General features: G+C 39.0%; 1 protein-coding gene across 2 annotated transcripts in view; it reads right to left on the reverse strand.

Moving 5' to 3' along the window:
- Positions 1 to 18,096: 18,096 nt before the first annotated feature.
- pax2b (paired box 2b) overlaps positions 18,097 to 23,100 on the reverse strand; it is a 31,457-nt gene continuing 26,453 nt past the window's right edge. The window contains exons 8-10 of one of the 2 annotated variants that reach the window (XM_023413358.2): positions 22,865 to 22,966; positions 20,569 to 20,655; positions 18,097 to 19,582 (exon numbers count right to left, since the gene is read on the reverse strand). In XM_023413358.2, coding sequence (XP_023269126.1) covers positions 19,461 to 19,582; positions 20,569 to 20,655; positions 22,865 to 22,966 — 311 coding nt within the window. In that variant the 3' untranslated portion in view covers positions 18,097 to 19,460. Of the gene's footprint in view, positions 19,602 to 20,568; positions 20,656 to 22,864; positions 22,967 to 23,100 lie in introns of both variants that reach the window. The other variant, XM_023413360.2, reaches the window with a different exon arrangement.

Below are 23,100 nucleotides of genomic sequence, written 5' to 3' on the forward strand. Positions count from 1 at the left end.
ATTGACTCCCTTGGTGTTTAGTGTAAAGTATTACCTTAGTATGGTGCTACACATATTTCTTTACACATATTTGTAAATAAATAAATAAATATTACATTAACTCACATATTTTTGTGAACAATGGAAGAAGAGAGTTTTATAAAAGGTATGTTTCAATCCATTACATCAGCCAGTGTGTTTTCTTTGGAGGATGCATGGCATGATTGATGACCTTAGTAGATTATCCCCAATACAAAAGCCATCATTGAACAGCAGGGCTGCCATTGTGTGTGGGATGTCTCCCATTGATTTAAGTAGTATATTTTCATGATCTATAAAGAGGCCAGCTGGAGAGAAAATTGTTTGCTCTCAAACATTTAGTGTCTATAAGCCATCACACTCGTGATTACAAAATGATTATCACTCTTTGAACTCCTTTATGTTTGTTTTTTTCTGGGACAATAGTAGTTACATTCTTTTACAAAGAAATTGGCAATAATGAACTGAGTTAAATAAGTTAAAACCCAAATTTAAAAAGGAAAAAAATATATATCTATCAATGCAGATAGCTCTGATTTTACTTTGAGGTTTTGAGATTTCTGTCTCTTAGATGGCCTAACCCAATCAAGTTGGGATGAATGGGGCTCAGTGCATTTAAACAATCCTGTCTCATTCAAAATATGCCAATACTAATTTGCTTTGCAAAATAGGTTTTGGGAAAATGTAATTTCTGCCTGGTTAAGATTCATTTTTTTTTCCATTCAGGAAGTGTGACATCCGTATTTTTTGGCAGACGTTGTAGGAAGGAAGTCATGGTGGAGAGCTGCAGCTGATACAAAGCACTGGACACCTGAGATTGGAGTTTGTGTCTTGTGTTGTAATCCATGTAGAGCTATAGGTTAGGCGTCTTTGGTTAAACGTATAAAAAGTCAGTGCTTCCTGTCTCATGCTTCAAGTCAGTGGGGACTTTTTCAGCATTTAGCGCAGATCTCAAATGTTCTTGAAGTTGACTGAACATAACCATGAAAACAATAATGATTCTTTAGTTACCAGGATTGAATAATTTAGGAAAACAATGAAAATGTGGCTGAAAGTGAACATTTGCAGTTCAGTATGAACTAGGCCTGCACGACGAGAGGAAGATTTGTGATGTGCGATGACACTGTTCAATTTTGCGTTGATGATATTACTTGCGATAAATAAACAGATATTGAAGTGTGCATACAGTTGTGCTGAGCAAAGCTGACTGAAGAGCACAGAGAAAGGTCACTATCGGTCATCTCCTCTGTCGTCCTCCCTCTGCTGCAGGTAATGTCGCTGAGAGGGGGGGGCTGCGGGCTGCTGTCTCAGACTGTAGCTGTAAGTTTTCAACAGTTTGTGGCAAATGAAGCTGCAGTCTACACAAAAAGTTGTCCTTTTAGCTTTTTTATAACAGTTCACTATAAGCTTAACGTTTAGTGCGCTCCGCTCGTGTAAAACAAATCGCGCTGGATAGAGATGGTGAAAATGTAGCTTTTCTTCATGTTTAAATCTTGTTGAACAGGTAGTGTGATGAAGGACACTAATTGCTTTTTTAGTCGCAAAGGTTGTGATGACACTCGCAGAGCTATGACCGTAGTTGTTGTCAGCTATTAACAGATGAGTCTTCAGTGATCCGATCACAAGTGGACGGCTCTCAGTACGTCAGTTCACACCTGACCTAAAAATGCATCTCCACATGCGTCTTGATTGACCACTTTGTGATCGGATCTCACTCGTTCTCTCTCACTCGATCTCTCACACACACACACACACACACACACACACACACACACACCATAGACTGTAAATAAAGATGGACGTAGCCTCCTTGACGTCACCCATAGGTTTCTGGAGAGCGGTTTTGAAGCTCAAAGTGGTCCTTTCCGTCATTGCCATCATGCTAGTACCTGACTCCGCCGAACTCCGCCAAAGGCTTGTGGCAGGCATGTGGTCACCCGTCTGTCACTCAAAGCAGCACGCCCTCAGAACTTTAAGCCTTAATGAAATTTAAACGAGTTAGTTAGCCTATATAAAAATGATGTACCCGTACAGTTGTCATTGAGGAAATTAGCTATATAGACCAAAAACGTTTTTTCTACCAGGATGTAAACACGTTTATTTCTGCTGTAAAGTTCGGCATTTTAACACGGGAGTCAATCAGGATTGACTCGCTTTTGGATTCAGCCTCAAGCAGCCATTCGGGGAACTGTTGTTTTTGGTTGGCACACACACACAAACAAGCATATTAACAATGGACCTGTCTCTCGATTGGATAAATACAACAATGCATACCTGTTTATTGGCATATAAAGCAGGTAAGTGAGATCCGATCACAACTGGTGAATCGAGACGCATGTGGAGATGCAATTTAAAGCCAGGTGTGAACTGACGAACTGAGAGCTGTCCACTTGCGATCGGATCAACCGAGACGGATGTTAATACCAAGTCTGAAAAGGGCCTAGGAATTTTTGGCGGGACTAATCAGACTGTGCCAGAGGATGTAGAGTAGGTGTCCTTCAATGTGTCCCAGGACGCATTTGAGTGATCAGATCTCAATTGCGTCCTCAATGCATCTTTGTAGCGTTTACACTAGGGTTGTGCCGATGGCCGATGGTGACCTACAATCATTAGAACTATCGCTGATTGCTCATGCATATAATTCACATAATCCGTTTGATATTTATATACATTTTAAACACTTCTGATCTGATCATTACTAAAGTGTGTGTCATGTAGAGAGCTAATAAAAACAAATGAAATAGTCAAAGTTGTCATATTGACATTTACGGAGTCAATATGCAGTCATGCATTGACTAACACACAGGAAAACATTCATGAATATCTTGCAAATTAGTTGGCTATTAACATGATTTAAACATTAAAAACGGAACTACCTTCCACCAAAGAAATAATCCCCATGAAAACTTTTAACAGTGAGGTTTGGGGATTTTGGGGATTTTCCAGAGACATTGTAGAATCAAAATCCCATTCACCTTCATTGGTGGTGGCAAAAAACTCAGAGGCAAATAAAACCAAAACTATCTGTGCCAGCAGGGGAAGTGAGAATTTGATAATTTGGGTGAACTTATCCTTTTAAAGAGGGACCAGAACTGAAAGCATACTGCCCCTACATATGTAAGCTAGCAATACTGTAAAAAAAACAAACAGTTGTAACACATTCACAGTTAATTTGAATCAATTAATCAAAGTGTAATATTTAATCAAAGAATCAAACTGAAGCAAATCTTATCAAAATAAAGTCAACCTGCAGAAGAGCAAGAGTTTGTCCGCGCTGTTATCAGTTTCCTTTATTCTTTCACTTCAGCCAGTCCTCCCATTCATTACCAGACGACTCTCCAATAGACCTCCTCTGTCCACGGAGGACCTTTTAACCACAGATTTGTTTTCATCTCTCTGACAAGCCAAGGGAGGAGTGTACTCTCCACACAAAAGAGCCCAAAAAAAGCCATGAAACAAAAATGTGAATGAAAAGACTAGAGGATATCATTATATACAAATTAATTCTCTCCAGTGCCGTTGCTGCCCCGTCTTTTGGGTAAGAATTGGAGTGTCTTAATTGCTTTATTGCTTAGCCTTGTGCTTCCCAGCAATCAAGTTGCTTCCATTTAATTCAAGTGCCACAAGATGGGGAGAGAGTGGCCTCTCCCCGGCCCTGGAGCATAATAGACAGTGGAGAGTGAGGATACACCCTCCAAATTGGAAAACACTGGGCCATAGATTAACAGAAATGAACATCATTAGCCTGACGATGAGGAAATCATTTTCCCCCTCAGGTGTTTTGGAAACCACAATCAGGCCGTGGCTGAGGATGATCGAATTGTTTTTTAGCTGACCCTCGTGAATATTCAAGAGCCCTGGGATTTGAGACAATGTTTAGTATCAATTTACAGTTTTAATAAAAGCCGAAACATAATCCCGATTGAAGAAAAATATTAATTACAGGGGGCAATGACAGATCAACAGATACATTTTTCAAGCCGGTCTAAAGGGAAATACCTTGGGACAGTTTATCTCAAAGAGAAGAAAAATGTTTTTCCTTATTTAATTATTCTGTGACTGTGCTTTGTTACTCTGTCATTAGTCACATTGCAGATTTACACATGAAAGTTACAGAATTATTTGCCGTTATGAGTTTTGTATTTGTTTTCTCATGCTGGATGAAAAGAACACTGTAGGTGTGGAAATAAACTGAATGAGTCAGTCATAGTATGAATCAGGGCTAAGTGGTAAGGTAAGCCAGCTAGCTTCCATTTTAAGAATAGTTGCTGGTTAGCCTAGCTTTTTCATGCTAGTCTACTGGGAAATACCTTTTGAGATGATTTTATTTTTATAGAGAAGTACAATCACTGTCATCTTTTTAATTATTATCCATAGTAAAAGATTCATAAAGAGTATTTTTAACAGGTTTGAGATATTTAAATTTAGAGTCAAACTGAAATTATAATTCACTTTTCCTAAAAAATCAGTGTCCATGGTATTTGAAAGAAATATATATCGACAGTGCCCTCTACATTTCTGTCAGTGTTTCTGTGACGCTGCATTGTCACCCTATGTCATTACCCATTATCTATTATATTTATCATTACTGTATCTATTATCCTCAATGGTTGGCTGACAGCCAGGAAGATTTTCTGTGTTTGTGCCATAATTGGTCCAGGTGTGGATGTAGCATCTTACAGTCAAGTTGTATATGGGTCAGACTTTGGCTGAGGAACTGGACGTATATTAAGCCAGAAGTAACACAAATATGTGTTACTTCTGCTAAAACTATTCAGCAGAGTAATTTTGCTATCTGGAAGCCATGATCACTTAATTCATTTAGTTAATTTAGGTACTCAGCAAATTACCATACAACAAATTACATACAACTAATATCATCACCAAAGCTTTTGATGTGTTAACTGGAAGCCCTTTCTAACATGTAAAGCACAGAGAATACAGTTTTAGCAACAACGACAAACTTGGTAAGGTATTTCATTGGAGCTTATTACGGTTGACCTGTAATGGAGCTTGGAGCAAACCCCTCAAGTCTGCGGGGGCTGAGCACAGGGTATTCCCAGTGGGACACTCACTATAATATAAACAAGATTCACAGTAATGATGGTTAGTAACTTCAAGTGGTATGGTTATAACTTTGCTACAGTATGAATCAGTGCTAACATTAAACTAGCTAACCTAATTAGCATGCACTTTAAGGCTAGAGGCAAGTTGGTGTAGCTTGCCAGCTTTCACTTTCTGGGTGGATTACATACTTAACAGCGTGATGACGCCTCACAATTGTTAAATATTGTAAAGTGCGTCAACAGCCCACAGATGTCAGTCAACCGCCGTCATGAGAAAGCTGCGACACTGATTCCACAAACACGTCCAAAAATGCTTTAATGCTGTTTGGGGGAAAGAAAATGCAATAGCTGCAGTATCATTATAGGTCAAGTTTCCATACACAAAAAAACAGGATAATTCAAGTTTCAGATCCACTGAATCAAATCTTTTCTTTGATGCATGTTTCATGGCAGTGGTCTGATGTTTCCTGATAACACAGCAGACATCTGCAAACATGAGACTGTTCACTGATCTTGATCAGCAAGGGCTGTTCTCACACTTCTGCAGTGCTTTAGGTGGAGGAGAATGACAGGTGCATGAAATAAAATCCCTCATCACAAAGAGCTTGCATTTTATTCTTAGATGTGGCAAATAGTTAGTTTTCCTTTTATATTTTTGTCTTTGTGCAAGGCATTACTCACTTTCAGACTTCAGGAAAGTTGACAGATTTTGTGACCAACCGACTCCATGTTTCTTTTCTTCCTGTTCAAGTCCGCCAAACTCTTCCTCCACTTCCCTTCAGGTTAATCAGGAGTAATTTAAAATCCAAAATTCCTGACAGTACATTTTCTGATGGTATTGCCTGTATGTTCTGCATGGCTGTTTGGATCAAAGACTGGTTATCTCTTCTATTGAGCTGTTCTAACCTCTGTCCACTCTCATTACAGGCAGGCAGCGGTGAATTTCCTAAGCAATCAGGACTAACGTTCCCGGGCAGGTATAGACTACGACACCTTAACAAGTTAAAATGCAAAGCCAAGTAGAACATTAAATCAGAGTGAATGAGACAGTCGATACCCAGAGTCATCAAGCTTCTAGAAAAGAGAGGAGACACCCGGTGACATATCTGTACATACATAGAGCAGGGAAATATACGTACATGAACCCATATCATTTTATAAGGCTTTATAGTTTAGTCTCAGTTTCCAGACCACTTCTCTAATGTCTCTTACTTGTCTCTGACTGTCTTCATTTAAAACTTTCTCTGCTTATTCTTTCTTTGTCAATTTTCTAGCCACATTTTGTACTGTATCTGTACTTAAACATATATCTTTAAATTGCTTGAAATCTAATACATTAACAATATTGACAGCAAGACCTCTTGAAAGTTATAATGATAATCATTATTTTATATATTTTATATATATTTTCATAATCTCAAACCCAAGTGTGTATGGTAGGCAATTTATTCCGCTGTAAAATATATGTACATTCACTAGTTAACTAGTAACTGTGCACAGAAGTTTGCATTGTCAGTGGCAGGGTCCACCATTCCCATGTTGAATTCAGAAGGTTCACAATTCAGGAACTGATACATGCATGTACTTGGCAAAATTTGGAAGCCAACAGCTGTTGCGTGTTTGCATTGCATGTAATTTGTAAACATGCGCATATACACTACGTCCCTATGTCCCATACTGCTGTAACCCGGAAGAGCAGGGCAGCTGGCTGCGGGGCATTTTGCAGAGGAGGCATATTTGCTTTGGTACAGCTAGAGGGATTTGTAAAGAAGACATCAAATTTTCATCATCGGATTATAACCAAATTCTAACCATAGAGATGGATCCAGACAACTCACATATGAAACATTGTTGTAACGATCATTTTGGAAAGCACTGACAAACAACCTATTGTCATTAAGGATGATATGAGTGAGAATATCCTCCCAATAAGAATGTCAGAAAAATGATATCTGTCTATGTTGAAATGACAAAGCTCTCTAGTGGCCGTAGTAATTATGACAGGAGCAAGGTCAGGTGACAGTTACAGAACAACCAAGTCCTAGTCTAAAGTTTCAACACATGATCTTAATCGTTTTGAACAGTAACCACATGTTTATTATTGTAACCATGATGAAAACAGTCCCCAACCCTAACAAAGTACTTATTTAAACCCAAATCATGATCTTTCTCTAAACCTGAACCAGCTGCTTTTGTGCCTAAATCTAAACAAACCTTAATAATAGCAGGGTCACATTATAAATGTAATTATTAATTCAGCAATGATTTGTAGTGGTGTTGAAAGGCACAGACATATTCGGTCGGTAGGGACGTCAGATCAGAAAACGCCTCTGTGTGTTGCTCTAGAAAGTATGGACATTTATATTTTCTTTATCCTTAATGAACTCGCTATCTTTATTATTGCATGTGGCAGAGACATGGACATGACTCACTCCGCTCTGTATTCTTTTCTCAGTTTCAAACTCCTTTTGCCCAGAGCGTATCTCGACCAGACTTGGTCCTTTACTTGCCTTTTGTAGGCCTGATTTACTGTAAACCAACATCCCTTTGCAGTTGAAATAAATATTATATTTCATTTTTATTAACTACTGACAGTCATGTCAGTGTCGGTTGGTGCTACTAAAATGTTTTCTTTTTGCTCCACACTGGACTTATTCCTGTTATGCTTGGTTTTGTAAATGTATTTGTAGCTTAAAATCATAATGTATCTCAGTTTCCACCAGCAGTGAATACATGTTATAGGTCACCTTGCCTAGAAGAGGTACTATAACCAGAGAGGAATTTAGATTAGTGTCCCATGATGGTCTATAAGCTTTTTCATCGGCTTTTTAACCCTGACAAATTTCTAAAAATCCTGACAGCAGCACTGAGTACTTGTAATTAATTGACGTGAACCCTTGTCTTGCCTGCAGCCCTGATAAAAGCGTCAGCCAGCATCATGAATCTGTGTTATGCCTGGTATTCAGAGTAAACTGGGGGGTTTTCGGCGGGGTGAGGAGCGAGGTGAGGGTAGATCTGAGAGTTTCGATGCTGAGACGCACCAGCTGTGTTTATAGATTCCCACTGCACCTGCTGGGGTTACAGAGCAAGTGCACTGAGGGATTAAGCACTGGGGCACTGGGGCACTGGGAGAAGTAGAACAAGGAACAACAGATTCATGTTAAGGAAGCATGTCAACACCTCCCTGGTGTCTGTACTTAAGCTATTCATTGTTGCTGGTTGCTACGTAGGTTTCTAACTAATCTGTGCTGCTTTTTTTTTTCTTAGCTGTTAATCAAATATGCCCAGCTGAAGAGGAAATGTGCCAACTTGTTAACAGAGGAATTTGTGCAGAAAGAAAAGGACGACGTTAAGATGGAGATAGGGAAGATAAAAGCTGCAGGACATTTAAATTTAGCGTCCATAGACATTTACGTTTTGCTGGAGTGTGCTAGTTCTTGATTACAATGTTGACATTTTGCTCGGAATTAACCTGATTAATGTCATTGAGCGTAAACGCCCATAGCTCAGCATTTCTCATGATCACAGGAGATGGATTAAGAAAGAAGGCTTTCAAATTGAATATACCTCTCCCTGCTCAGCCTGCTAATTGTGCCATTTACCACTACTTGAGTCACTGACCGACGCTATTTAGTCAAACTAATGATGATGCGCAGTTCAAGTCATCTGTTTTTTTTTTTTTGTTTTTGTTTCTTCTCTTGTTTTTGTTTTTGTTTCTTTTTGTGAATTAACAGGTGCACGCAAAAACATATCGAGCTGCAATCACTTTGTTCCTTTGAAATCACTTGTGGCATTGTTAGCTGGGAAATGACTTTTTTTTTTTTCCATTCTCTGTCACTTTTTATTGATTACGCAAAGTAAGAACTGTTAACAATCTTGTTTTGAGCATTCGGTCAGGTGAGCCTGTTTGTTGAGCAAACAGCATCTGCAAAAAATCTCTTACTTACCAAGACTTTCATTTGCTCTTGGATGATATTAGAGTCTGAATCTGTTTATAATCTCATAATCACATTTTGTTTGATTCAGACTTGGTGACATATTTTCTCTTATCTGTTTTGTGTGTAACTTCTTGGCCAGGAAATTTTGGAGAGATGAAGAGATTTCTAAACTAAGGCTCATAAAACCAATACAAAATATTACTAGCAAAGGTCATTTGTTGAAATGCTTAAAGCGACTTTACATTTTCCTGACAAGTGAATGAGCAAACAATGTAGCGTGGCGTTGGATCAACAAGGCATACTACAGCAATGCTCATTCACAACCTGTCAACATTAGTTTTTTTTTTATTTTTTTTTTTTATCATGACCATCATCTTTCACTAATCTTAACCAAGTTTAAGTTGCCTAAATTTATCAACAAATTTAACCTTGTAATCAGAGGTGACATATCAGAAAGCCCCCATATAAATTGTGTTTATAATGGTCATATGCTGTAGATCATTTTGTCATTTTGTAGAAACCAACCATTTGGTTTTATTCTGTCTTAAAACAATCTACAATAAGGTATTTTTCCTCATATTAACATACAATTCCAAATAGCTAACAACATAACCTGTTCTGTCATGTAAGTATCACTACTTATGTTTGAAAAAAATGCATGAATATGGTCTTTTGTAAACATTTTAGTCACGTCTAAGCGAGGATGTTTTTGCCCATGGTCGACATGTTGTCTGCACTTGCAGGTTTATTTACACTTTATGGTTGTTTAAAAATTCAGGCTCCATCCAGGTAGGGAGAAAAAAAATCTGCTTTAGTGTAGTGCATTCCCTCCTCCGGCCTGATTGACTCTGATACCACCAGTGCCTCTAAAATAAAATGCCCATGTGTCCCCGTAAACACACAGCATTTGTTCTGAGGCAGAGTGGCACAGCAGAGGGGAGCAGAGCTCCTCTCCGGCAGCACTGAGCCTGACCGAGCCAGGGAATAAGTAAATGAATAAATAGGCTGATGTTGAATTTTCCCCTCACTTGCCTCCACTGACACAAATAGGATCTACAGTAATTTATAATGCTGTTAGAGAGGCGGCTCTCTCTCTAACCAAGGTGTCTGTCACTTCTCGTGCAGGAGGCCTCTCAGTGCCAGAGTGGAGGACCTGCAGCACCCTGACACCCTGCTTTGCTATTCCACACACACGGCACCAAAGGCTAAGTGACATCAAGCCTCATTATTGTCATCACATGCCACATTTGTAACTGGTTAGCGAGCAAATTGTGATAAAATAGGCTGATGCCCCTTCTGAGCATCTCTAGCTGCACAAGCTGGACTTTCCATAATGTTGGGAACCCTATTTGTGTGGACAGAAATGAGAATGAGAGGTGCTTTTTGTGGCACAAATACAGGTTTACTTCCATCTTGTACACAACAGAGTGGTTCTCATCAATAACTGTGATGTTCCTGTGCGTCCTGATATCACTGTTCTGTCTGACCTGAAATGCTGGGATTCTATATCCCACCAGAGGCTGAGCAGTCAGTGATGTAAGCCCTGCGTTACCATTTATATGCATGGTGTTTCTAAATGTGTGACATCTCTATGCCGTCTCCGGTGAGCTACTGCTCATGTCTCAGTTCTGTTTTTTTTTTTTTTTTCTTCTTTAAATCCATGTGCAGAAATAATGAGGAGGAAAATCTCTTGCTTGCATCATCCTCAAATTGGCGAAATGAAAATCTGTCTTAAACAAAGGGAAAGACCCCCATGGCGTCTGGGTCTACAGTTTCTGTCACATATATTCCTTGGAGGTTTCATGTGACAAAACACAGAAAGTTGCTTTGTCCCTCCTCTTGTCACGTTACACCCCTTACCCATAGGTTTTTTTTTTCCCCTTCCTGTTGTCTGGCTGTCTGTGCTGTCAGCCCATAGCCTGGCACCTGCTCTCATGTTCCTAATTAGTCTCATTTAATTAATTATATACTGCAGCACTTCTCCTTATTTCTGGCTTCCTCTGGATTTCATCGCCTTTGTTTCAAACTTACAGAGAAGATGAGCTCAGTTAGGTGCTGGTACTCCGTTTAGGATCGTAACTATGATGCCAGTGTGTGAATTTAACACACTCTAGTTGTTTAGCTCACCACAAGATGTTTACTTAAAGCACTGCGACACCCATGACAATCGGATGTGGATCGGATGCGAGATCATTTAACATTCCTTCTTTAAGTTACTATGTATTTCCTGTTTCATTAAACTACTCTGTAATGCTGTTGGGACAGGTGATGCTGTTTTTCTGTGGGTTGTTGTGTGATCTCGGTAAAGGAATACCTGATGGCATAAGCAGCTTCCCAGCTGCCACTTCATCCTCCTGTTACACTAGGATGCATGATGTGCTAAAGAAAAGCTTCCATCAAATATTTACCACCCGATCAACACAACACAATAGGGAAAGATCAAACCTTTGACTGAATAGGTCAGCCACAGACTCATTGGGTTTCCAGCAGAGAAAACAGACTGTAGGAAGACAATAGTTGCACTGTTAGAATCTGTAGAAAAGAAATCCTCATGGATTTGTTATTTTCTATTCTTTAAGAAAAGTTTTTCATTGTGTTACTGAACAACTTATGTGCCCCAAGTCATTCCTTAAAGCAGTTTTCTCTCAGATTAACCCTTCACATTTACAAAGAAAGGTACAATTGTAAAGTCAGCCAGCCAGTCACTCATTCCCCTGATTTCATAGATTATCTTTACATTAAAATAAGTTACAATTTATAGGTCATAGCAATCAGCTTGCAGTATGTTGTAATAAAGATTTGGCATCCTAATGGTGTGACTGTCGACTGTCTTTAATCCATTTAAACCATAAATCCTACCATAGCAAACTATTTTTTATCTTTCACACAAATAAAAACACTTTATATTCCCTGAAAAATATGTAGTGTGCAATAGAACCGTAGATTTCATATTAAGTTTATCATTATGTTAAAAATCAAGGATGTCCCTGTATCCCGGCTTCATTTTCTCAGTTGACTTTACAGTACTATTATTTAGCCCCCTCTTAGTTGTTGTTGTTTCAGTATGATTTGGGGGTTAATGTGCTTTTATTGAAATGTTATCTACAAAGTACAAAGTAGTGAAGGATATTCGTGGAGGTTTTATCGTGGATTAACATTAATTCTAAACTCACAAAAATAGTCAATGGCAAAAAAATCTAAAAAACTTGTCTTGTGGCTTTGACATTTGATGCAAATATGTTGTTTTAAAAAAACAAAACAAATTTCTTCTTAAACAGATAAAGTTCCCAACAGGGAGGTTGGGACCGTCACGAGGGGTCACAAAATGAATCTAATGGTAGAAAATAACTAAATTGTGGACCTCTCCACACGCCTAAAAAGTTCATAACTTACACACATGCATGGGTCACAGGAAGTATTGCTTTGTGTGAAGGGATCAAGCTGTTATTTTTTCTAACAGGAGTGTGTGTTCTTCGATGGGTGTTTATTTTTGTTTTGTTTTTGTGTCTAGAGGTCGTGAGAGTGACCTGACTCGCTGGAGCCCTTTCACTGCTGTCAGCTGATCAGCTGACATAACACAAGGCCAGATATTGTTTCCTCAATGGCAATCAAGTGTTTACATTTTCAAAGAGGGTCACACTTCTGAAACACTCGTTGCAACCAAATTTCTCGTCGTCTCTGTGCATACTTGCATTTTCTCCTGCTTTGATCCGGGTTTGTTTCTAAAGGACCTGTTTATGGTGAGGAAATGACAAGAAGTCGAGTTGACAGGCCTGGAGTGAGACAGTTAAATGCCCCTTGCTGCTCTGGATAATTAATAAATAAAGTACCAGGGGAGTCCTGTCATGGCTTCCTCTATGACAGGGGCTGTCTCCAGTGCGCTAAAGCATTAAATGACCAATTCCTGTCAGGCTAACTTCCACTGCACTCCCTTGGCACCCTCTCTCTCATTCTCCCTCTCTCTCTCTCCCTCACACACACACTGTCTCTCTTTCTTCCAAAGAGAGCTACTTTGCTCTCTTTGCCGTGAGTTTTTCAGCGACTGATGGCTCTAGTTCATTTCTGCTGAATTAATTGGTCCCTGAATGAATTCTGTTGACAGGGCAATTCATCATGTGTTTGGCCTGACAGTGACTGGGGTGTTGGGAGTGTGGTGTGGTGGTGGTGGTGGTGTTGGGGGAGGCGAGGGTGAGGGGGAGCTGCAGGAGAAGCTGGGGTTATAGGGGGGAAAGGATGGGGGTTGATGATTGTGCCCTCTCTTCTACCCGCTTCTATTATTCCCTCTTCTGCTAACAGGAATAGCCTGCATCAAATTCTGCTCTCCCCCACCTCCCTCACTTCTCTCTGAATATTTCCCCTCGGTTGCAAACAAACATGCCTGGCTGACAGATCCAGCTGATTAGGGAGCTCTTCTGTCGGCTTTGGAGGATATCCCCATTACTGGCCAGTCAGGTAGCAAGCCCTGTTTAGCCCAGGACCACCAGTGCCTGTTATGTGGGACCTGACACGTTCACTAAGTGAGGTGCATTGCATTAGGCTTTAATTGCATCATGTATCACACAATAGCCATTAGGGTAATTATTTAATGGTGAAGGGTAAATGAGGTTCGGCGCTGGGCTGAGCCAGGCAGGCAGGAAGGCAGGCAGGCAGCTAGCTATCCTCGCTTTGGCAAAAGTGTGGTGCTCACCTATACGCTAACAGATATAATCACAGGTCATTTGCTTCATTTTAGAAATATGTTGTCATCCGGACCCCTCTGCCCGACCCCTCCCCTCCCCTTTCTTTTTTTTTTTTTTTTTTTTTCCCCTTTTTTCTCACACTCTCTTTCAGTCAAGCAGGGCACTTATTATGTCCAATCAATCAATGCTCACTCATTAGGAACCTCCCCTCAAGTATCCTCTGGATGGCCTCACACAGCAAGAGTCAAAAATTACCTCATAATTGCTGCTCAGGCATCATAACAAGCTAGGCTGCCCCACTGACACGGCCATACAAACAGGTCTAACACAGGAATTGATGGATACTGGAGAATCGTATTATATATCGCCATATCCAATTAGATACAGCACATAAAGCAGCAGATCCATTCCCTCTTTTCATAACGTCCAAACTACTACTCAGATATAAAGACGTGAAATGCATTTTCATATTTTCTCCACAGCCCGGTCCCCCCACCGCCCCATCCTCATCTTGGTGTGTCACTGCAAATGATAACATCCTGAGGATTTATTGTACATTTGACACACCAGTACCCAAATTATAATTCAGTCGCTGCGGCATATTCATAGAAACACTGTACAAATCGCAGAGAGAGTGTTCAGTCAGCATGTATTAGTGCGGAGCAGCTCGAAAGGTCAACACTTAGATCTGACAATGTGGTTTGAAGTTATACATGATGAGGTTCACGGTTACAATACCTGAAACGGAAATGTGTTTCAAAACTATATTTATACGGACATCCTCCCACATGTGACCACCCTCTTCTTTACTGTTTCTTCTTAAAAGATAATATTGATCATTCTTAAATGGATCATAAACTTTCAAGATCAATTGTTCTATATGCACATATTTTTGTCTTGAGCAAAGTAGTGAGGTCTACACATTAAGATAATTACTGCTTATCCAGTGGGGAGTAATAACATTCATGTCAGTTAGCTACAGAGCAAAAAGTAGAGTATAAAAAGATTGTTTTTTTTCTCCCAAATGAATTAAAAATCATAGCTGCAGAGCAACCTGCTCCATGTTTAAAATGTACAGTAAATCAAGATTTCAGCACTTGTGCATTAACGTGATTACTGAAGTAGTTTTTCATGTGAGTAAAAATCTCTTTATTTAGCTCTATGCTACACTGAACTTTTATTTTTGTGTTTCACTCTAGCTCATCTGAGACGAACGGTGTCATTGTTGTGCTTTTAACGTTGATTTTTTTTTTTTTTTTTCACTGAATGATTGATGAGCAAAGACAGATGCTGATTAGAGCCAATCAGATCATCTCCCTGCTCTTATACTGTAAATAATATATATATTTATATTCTAGAGGATGCTGTTGTCATCTGGCATACTGCAGTCAATTTGAGCGTGATTGACAGATACATCCAGGTTCACAGTTTATTGGTTTCGGAGGAGAGAGCCAGATATGCCAATTTAGACAGGAAAGTGACAAAAAAAGTTTCCATCTAAATTCTGCTTCTGGGAATTCTCAGCTGGGGAAAGGAAAGAGTCAAGCTCTCTTTCTTTCCTCCTCCTCCTCTTTTAACAAGGGCTGTGAATGACAAACATATACGACAGTTAGGGGCTGACAGAACATCAGCTTTTGATGCTTCACAGGGGAGCTATGAAATAAACAACAGGCAGAGAAATTGAATTACGAAGCAAAAAGGGGGTCTCTGCTTGTGGGCCCAGAGGCACCAGCGTGCACCAAAAACAGCTCAGCTCAGTATGTTTTACAGAAGCTTATTTTCTCTTTTGACGATGTAGAAATTTGGAGGAAAATATGTGATAGAAGGATAGAAATGGAAATAAACAAAATATATATAAATAAACCTTATAAGATTTTCATTTAATATCATATCACTGCTGTCACTTTAGGACCAGAGAGTTAAACTCACTTTTTTGCCATTAAAACAAGATTGAGAATAGTGTTTGGACCAACAAATGGATGTCTGAATTACTGTATTATACATTTCTATTCTGCCTGACATCATTTCAAATGTACACGCTGCTTTATCTTGTGCTCCCGCAGTCCAAATCCTTTGCAAATCGCACAGCGCTAATCAGGACAGTGTCCACTTGTTGTAAATCAATAATGATATAACTAAGTCATACAAGGCGGCAGTGGCGGAGGGATTACGGAGCGAAGAAAGAGTGAAAATAAGCTCTAAGAGGGATTTCATGCATAAATCTCTCGCTGCAACTTAGCACAAATTGAATTCAGGCACACTGCTAGAAAAATTAATTCAGCTTTACAAAGCGAGGAGAGGTTAAACACTTTATGTGCTGCTCAGTGATCCAAATCATGGAGAAAACATTCAGAGGCATTCTCACTGTAGCCCCGGTGTACCATGTGATCTTTATACCTGAAAAGTAAATACATTTATCTCAGAACAGTCTGATTAGGCTGTGGCATATTCATCGTGGCGTATTGTTTATTTCAACAGGCTTGAAATAATAAGTTATTTGTCATCTCAAGCAGAATTTGTCGACATCAAATGTGTATTTAACATGGTCACACTTTATTTTAACCCGTTATTTAGGATTTTAGAAGCAATAAAACACTATTGTGTATAATACACAATGACATGATGCAGGTGTAAGCAAATATAAGGGCATTTTAAGGGTTTGTTAATTTAACCTTTCTTATCAAGCATCTGTAACTGGTGTATAATTAATGATTGAGAAGCTGTAATTAAAAGTATATATTTATGTTTATTATTTTTATTATTATGGTAGTTGTATTTATTTATCTATAAATACTTCTTCATTCTCCATGACAGCTGAGCAAACTCTATCCGCTGCTGAGGGCTGTGAGATGCATATGAAAGGCTGAAGAGAAATCCAGTAAGTGGACCTTGAGTTCAGGACTTTTTGTTTAACTACTCTTTCCATTAACTGTTTATACACCAGTTACAGGTGCTTCATACCAGGAGTTAGATATTTTGACAAATACATTAGTAAACACTTTAAAGTGTCCTTATGTTGCCTTGCAACTACTTTATAGTGTATCATAGTGGTGGAAGAAGTATTCTTCTCCTTTAGTAGTAACACCAAACTATAAGAATAAGTGTTTTTGGGGTATTTCTTGAGGCAGAAGAATTATATTATAAATTATATTATTGAATTATTATTACTGATGCTTTTTTGTGAAATCAACATTTTGATATTGTAGTTCCTAAGTGTGAATCTAATTTTAGCTACTCTATGTACTGTGGGACAGGCTGATCTCTAACAATGCATCATATTTTATGAACTGAACATATGTTTTATGTGAAATGTTTATCTGCAGAGTAACTTTCACTGTCAAATAAATGTAATGGAGTGAAAAGTACAATATTTTCCTCAGAAATGTAGTGAGGTAGAAGTATAAAGTAGTAGAAAACAGTAATACTAAAACATACAGTAAATGCACTTTATGTTTCACACCTGGTGTTAAAAACCATGTATTAAGTGTTTATACTGGGTGTTATAATAAAGTCTTAATAATATCCCATTTTATACAACTTGTTCAAGATTTGTTAATAAATGTAAGTATTTGGGTCAAAGTAGTGCCACAAATAAAGATTGCTTTCATCTATTAATTAAAAAAAAAATTGCTGAATCCTTTAGAATAAAAAATGTGCAAAATAGTGAAAAATGCCTATAACAACTTCCTAGAGTACAAATTGACATCTTCAAGTAGCTTTTTTGTCTGATCAGTAGTCTAAAACTCAGATATTCAATTCACAGTGAGATGAAATGGAGAAAAGCAGCAAATCCTTACTTTTGAGTGGCTGAAACCAGCAAAAAAAAAACCTATACTGATTAACCAGTCATCAGAAACGTTGTCACCCAATCTTCTCTCTATCAGCTAATTGTTTCAGCTCTACTCCAGACAGTCAGAAACACCATGCAGCCCCTTTTGCGTAAAAGATTTCAGACACTTTTATTATTGTACAAGTGAGACCAGCGTAATGAAAGTGATAATACCCATGAACATGAAAGACATTTTTTCTTACTGTATTTACAGAGAAGTGTCTTCACATCACACACAAAAAAACCTACAAAATGAACAATTTGTAAATAACATAACAATTAAATAAACTCCACCTACCTTTAGGTTTACAGCTGAATATGCATATGATGACCATCTCTGCACTGCATAGAATTTATACATATACTTTCCTCATGAACAACGTGGGTTTTTCCTAACAATAATAATAATAATACTGCTCTCATGATGCATATCGGCGGCCTGTAAATAAACATTAACAAGAACTAAGTCTTTGGCAAATGCAAATACATTCACTTGACAGATGAAGAAACCATCGTTCCAGCTTGATTCAAAGAAATGACTTGGCCTGAAACATGTGAGGGAGCTGAAGTTAGGAGGGAACATGTTTAAGGCATTTAGCTGAAAACGTCGCCCTGCTTTTTGACATTATTGGAGTCGTCAGAATCATCCTATCAGAGTGAATCTGGACGCTTGTGGCATCAAACTAGACAAATGATGACACTGGTTTGACTTGGGATGGCTGTTATATCCTTTTCTGTGGTTGAATGCCAAAGACTTAATCAACTTAAATAGAAAAAATGGAAGCTGTGGGAAAATAGTATAGTGCATGTCAAGGCAGTGACATAATGGGTTTTGAAGTACTGGAGAAAAAAAAAAAACAGTGAAACTGTAAGTGCCTTTAACAGACTGAGACTTATTAGACTTACAGTCATCTTCATGAAATAAAGCAAATATGCATCATCATTTTTCTGCATAATAACGCTCCAGTGTTGCAAACCTCCAAAATAGTGCAAAATTAACAACAAAAAAAAGAGACAAAAAACACAAAGGTTTTGCCTGATGACCTCTTGTATCCTGACAAATAAGAAATAGTAAAACACTAGCCAAGCAGTCTGCAGTTTAGTTGTTACGAATTATAAAAATGAAATTAAAAAATTATTTTAAGAATATATTTACTAGTTTCTTGAAATCTTGCAAATAGTGGGCCATGGTGATATATTTTCATGGCTCCCTCTATTTTCAAACTGATGTTTCTTTATTTATTTCATTTTCATTTTTACATCTTGATTGTGTATCACAGAGAACATGTCCTAATCTTCTCATGGCATCAAAAGTGATCGATTTTACTCATGCTGGATGTTTAGTCGGTGACTGTTCAGATGGATAAAAACAACGTTAGCCTGCCACAGTCTTGCATGTGCCGCTGCTAATCTCCTCTGATCTCACTGCGCTGCCATTTGAATCAAGTGGGAGTTGAATTGGGGAGGGGGGGGAGAAAGAAAAAGGCTGCTGCTACATTTTATGCTCCGGACAGCGTCCCTGCTGGGAGCCGTCAAGAAAAGGAATGTACAGTATTGATCCATGATGGGATGAAACTGTGACACTGCTACAGGGGGGAAATAAATTCTGGATATTTTTGTTTTCAGTCTTTTTTTTTTTTTTTTTTTTTTTTAATTTCTTTACTTTCACTGCAATTTGCCACAATTATCATCGTTTGTGTAGCATCTTTAGGTGATGATGTCTCTGATGATGTCTTGTAGTTTTATTTTTTTGTTTGTTTGTTTGTTTTTTTTGTTTTTTTTGTTGTTTTTTTGGCTTTGAGTGTCCAAAAAAGCTGCGAGGAGAGAGGAGAGAAGTCGTCTGGAATCCCAAAAAACTGTTAAGTGTCTCGTTGTGTGAGCCGGGGAACATTTTATGCGCAGTTGCTCAGTGTCCAGTGGACCATGCTGCTCACACGGGGGCAATATGGAGGCTGAGGCCATGGTCCTGTAGGTTGATTTGGTTTCCATGGTAACTAGTGACGGTCATAGGCAGTGGCAGCAGTGGGAGGGGCGGAGCCTCTCGATGCGGCACTATAATAATAAGGGGAACCTGAAAGTTAACAGAAGAACGAACCGTTTGAAACAACAAATACAGTTTTAACTGCCATTTACCAAATTCATTATCATTACTTTTAGCCATAACTGTTCCTTTATGTAACATTGGGTTCTAATAAGCTCTTAAAATTTTTATGGATAATTGAGCGTTCGCTAAGCTCTGTTCCCTCTTCGATAGTGTTGCGTCTACACCTATCAAGCTTCCCGATTACAATGATGTCGGTGGCAGATTCACCACTCCACATTTTAGTACATCCTCTACACTGTCCACCATTTGAACTCATTTTATTAAGGATACAAATCTCAGTGTATGTATGTTGCCTTAATAAGCTGACTTTATGATCTGCAAGAACGCAACAGCTTTGTTGCTTAGCTTGCATACTTTTCTTTTTAAACGTTTTAAGGAAAAAGACTTTAAGGATAAGGACGACTAATTAATTTGCTTGGCAAATGTAACCCCAACTTAGGTTTGGCTGGGGTTACTGCAGCGCAAACTTCTCCACTGCAATAAAAAACAGGACAGAGCAGCTAACGTTAGCCCAAACTTTGATAGTGTAGCATCCAAAATAGGCTTTCACACAGAGGGGAAATACTATATAGTGGGTGTGCTAGTTATGACTTGACTTGACATGACTTTTTATTTAAATTTTTTTTGTAACCTGTAATCCCACAAAATTGTGTAGCTCGTTAATAATGTAGAAGTAATGCTAATTAGCTAGTTAGCAGGGCAGAAAGGGCAAACTTACACACTCTTTAACCCATTCCTTACACTTTTGTGTTTTTGGTTTTTTAAAGCCTAACACATACATACACACCACTTTGTAGAGAAATCAAAAGCTTGCTTGAAATCGTGAGCCTCGTTATGTTTTCCAAGGCTACAGTTGGACTATTATTGTTCAGGGGAGGGCTTTAGCGAACAGTCAATTAAATTTTCTCATCCACTTTTTTCAGTCTCTACTCACTTAGTAATGCTGGGTTGCTGAATCGCCAGGCTTCATTGTAGGTTGTGTACTGTGGATGACTGTAGGGGTTCCCCGAAAACTCACTCCCTGCAAAACAAAACAACAAATCAATTAGCATTTCAATGTGTCAAACCATTACCCCTTCACATGCAGCCATTTCTCGTCATTCAAAACAGGATGCAATTTGAGTGGGGGAAAATGATAGTCATCGGTGTGCAACCAGTCAAGCAAGTAATTTATTTCTTTTTCATTTCACTTAAGTTATGCAACACTGAACAATACAGGATGTGACACTGAAGGCGGCTTTCCCCGTCCCATTTATGGATATCTACCCATTCTTCTTCCTCCAGTATATTCCAAACTGGCCTAATAAATACACAGTGGTAATAAACAGTTTCATGCATACATTTTTGATATGCTGCAATAAATCCTGCAGCCTTTCTTGGAGGAATTTTAACATCTCCAATCTGAAACCCCTCTAGTCTGAGCTCTGGTGTTTTCTCGTGACAGAATTTCATTGCAGGGGAAGTAACTTGGAGCATGTCAGTGAGCACTGCTGTTGGTTCAACACGTTTCTTTCTTTTATGAGACAATAAAGGCCAGATTTTATATGAAGCTGGTGAGAAATGGCTTTGCTTTAACAGTGTTTTGCGCCTGTCACTAAATCTTAGAGGTTGTGTATAGGATGAATGGGTTGTAACACAAAACCACAAGCCATGGGATTAAGGCCCTCATCTTTTGCTTTGTGCTACATAAGAACAAATGGAAAGTAAAAGTATGTTTGACTTGACGCTTTTCCACCCACATGGTTTAACAATTTTATTAGTCAAAATCCCAAATCGAAAAGTAAATCCGTACTGCACTGCCCCCATGGTGCCACCATGTCTCCTTTTGTTTTTACTGGTAGCTGTTAAATTGACTCTAAAAATGTAAAGCCTACTCTCAAAATATATTTTCAAAACAGAAGCAGAGAGAAAAACCTAAGAAGCACTTTAGATTGAAAGGCTTTTCAAAATTAGCTTTTTTTAATAATAGAAAATTTAAATTCCTATCTGGGACCATATTTGCATCAAAATACCCGCAGTTACGTGTGTACAAGTGCAATAGTTTATATGAATAAATCTTCTTAAGTTATTATTTTCATTCGAAAGGGGTCACTTCACTTCACACAAAGCATGTTATAAAATGTAAGTCATTCAGTTCAAACTAAATTCATTTCAGCTCATGTATTGAGGTGGGGGCAGAAAAATAACAGGCAGATATTGAACTATCTGGACAAATAAAACAATCAACACAAAAGGAAAAATGTATCTTTGTAATTTGTGTGAACTGACCCTTTAAAAAATCCTTTAAAATCCCGTACAAAAGCATTTTGTTGTTCTTTGTTGCCTGTGACCTATTTTTCAGGATTCATTGGAATATCTTTGCAAGTTTTTTTTAAGAATACCCGCTAACTAAGAGACAAAAACAAATGTGACAGTAAATATGACCTTCCTGGCTGAGGAGATAACGAAACGTGTCATGGCAGCCCTTTATACAGGAGAACAGGGGAACAGCCTGAGCCTGCGATGGGTGGTGTGATTGGTAAATGATATGCTAACACAGCACACACTCCACTGGTTTCCCCATCCACGTGGTTTAATCACATCAAAGCAAAATGCCGGCTGCCTTTCGGTGAAAGTCTGTCTGTCTGTGTGTGTGTGTGTGTGTGTGTGGTTGTGTATGTATATGTATGGTGATGCTGGAGCTGAGGAAGCGTACAAACCCGGCACCAAAACTGCATCCCTTCCCTCTTCCTGGCAGTGGAACACAAGCCCGACCTCCTCAGAGAGACGGCGATTTGAATATTTACAGGGCTCCCATGCCTCTGCCTTTTGACCCTTAACTGTTTGCTGTGAACCTGAACTGCGGGTTAAGTAGAGGAGGGGAAAGGGATATGCTCTGGAGCGCAGAGGCTGGGGAGGGCTGGTGGCGCTGTTTATCGACGGCGTGTGAGAACAGCCACGGAGGGAGATAATGAGCCAATAAGGCCAAGAGGAAAGCAGGAAGGAAGGGAGAGCGACTGTCCTCTCCCTTGTCTCTGATCACTTATTCAGCCTGTCTAATCCAATCATACACACAGAGCTAATATAAGAATGTGTGCGCCTCGAACTCTCCAGGTCAATATTTATCGCCTCACTGTGTAATCTGGTGCTAAAGTCTCCTCACTGTGCTTCGTAGCTTCTACACCTGTTCGCTTTGAGAGCGACGCCACCTGTTAAACAGACCCCAACGACCATATGAAGCAGTGACTCACCAGGAACCATTCCAGCAAGCGTGGAGGTTGGGTAGCTGCCCTGGCCTGTGGGGGGAACGTGGGGGGGGTACCCAGGTAAGGTTGTGTTGGCCATATCCCGACCTGCAGAGACAAAGCAAAACAAACGAACAAAAAAAAAAACACATCATCAGTGACAAACCTCTTCTTAACTTAGTTTAGTGACGATGGCATTTAAGATAAATCCTGAAGCTGCTCTTCAGAAAGTGATTTAATTT

Source organism: Seriola lalandi, unplaced genomic scaffold (genome assembly GCF_002814215.2).
Source record: "Seriola lalandi dorsalis isolate HSWRI2012SDOR001 ecotype SW California unplaced genomic scaffold, Sedor1 jcf7180002054516, whole genome shotgun sequence".
In the NCBI taxonomy this organism is placed as follows: Eukaryota; Metazoa; Chordata; class Actinopteri; order Carangiformes; family Carangidae; genus Seriola; species Seriola lalandi.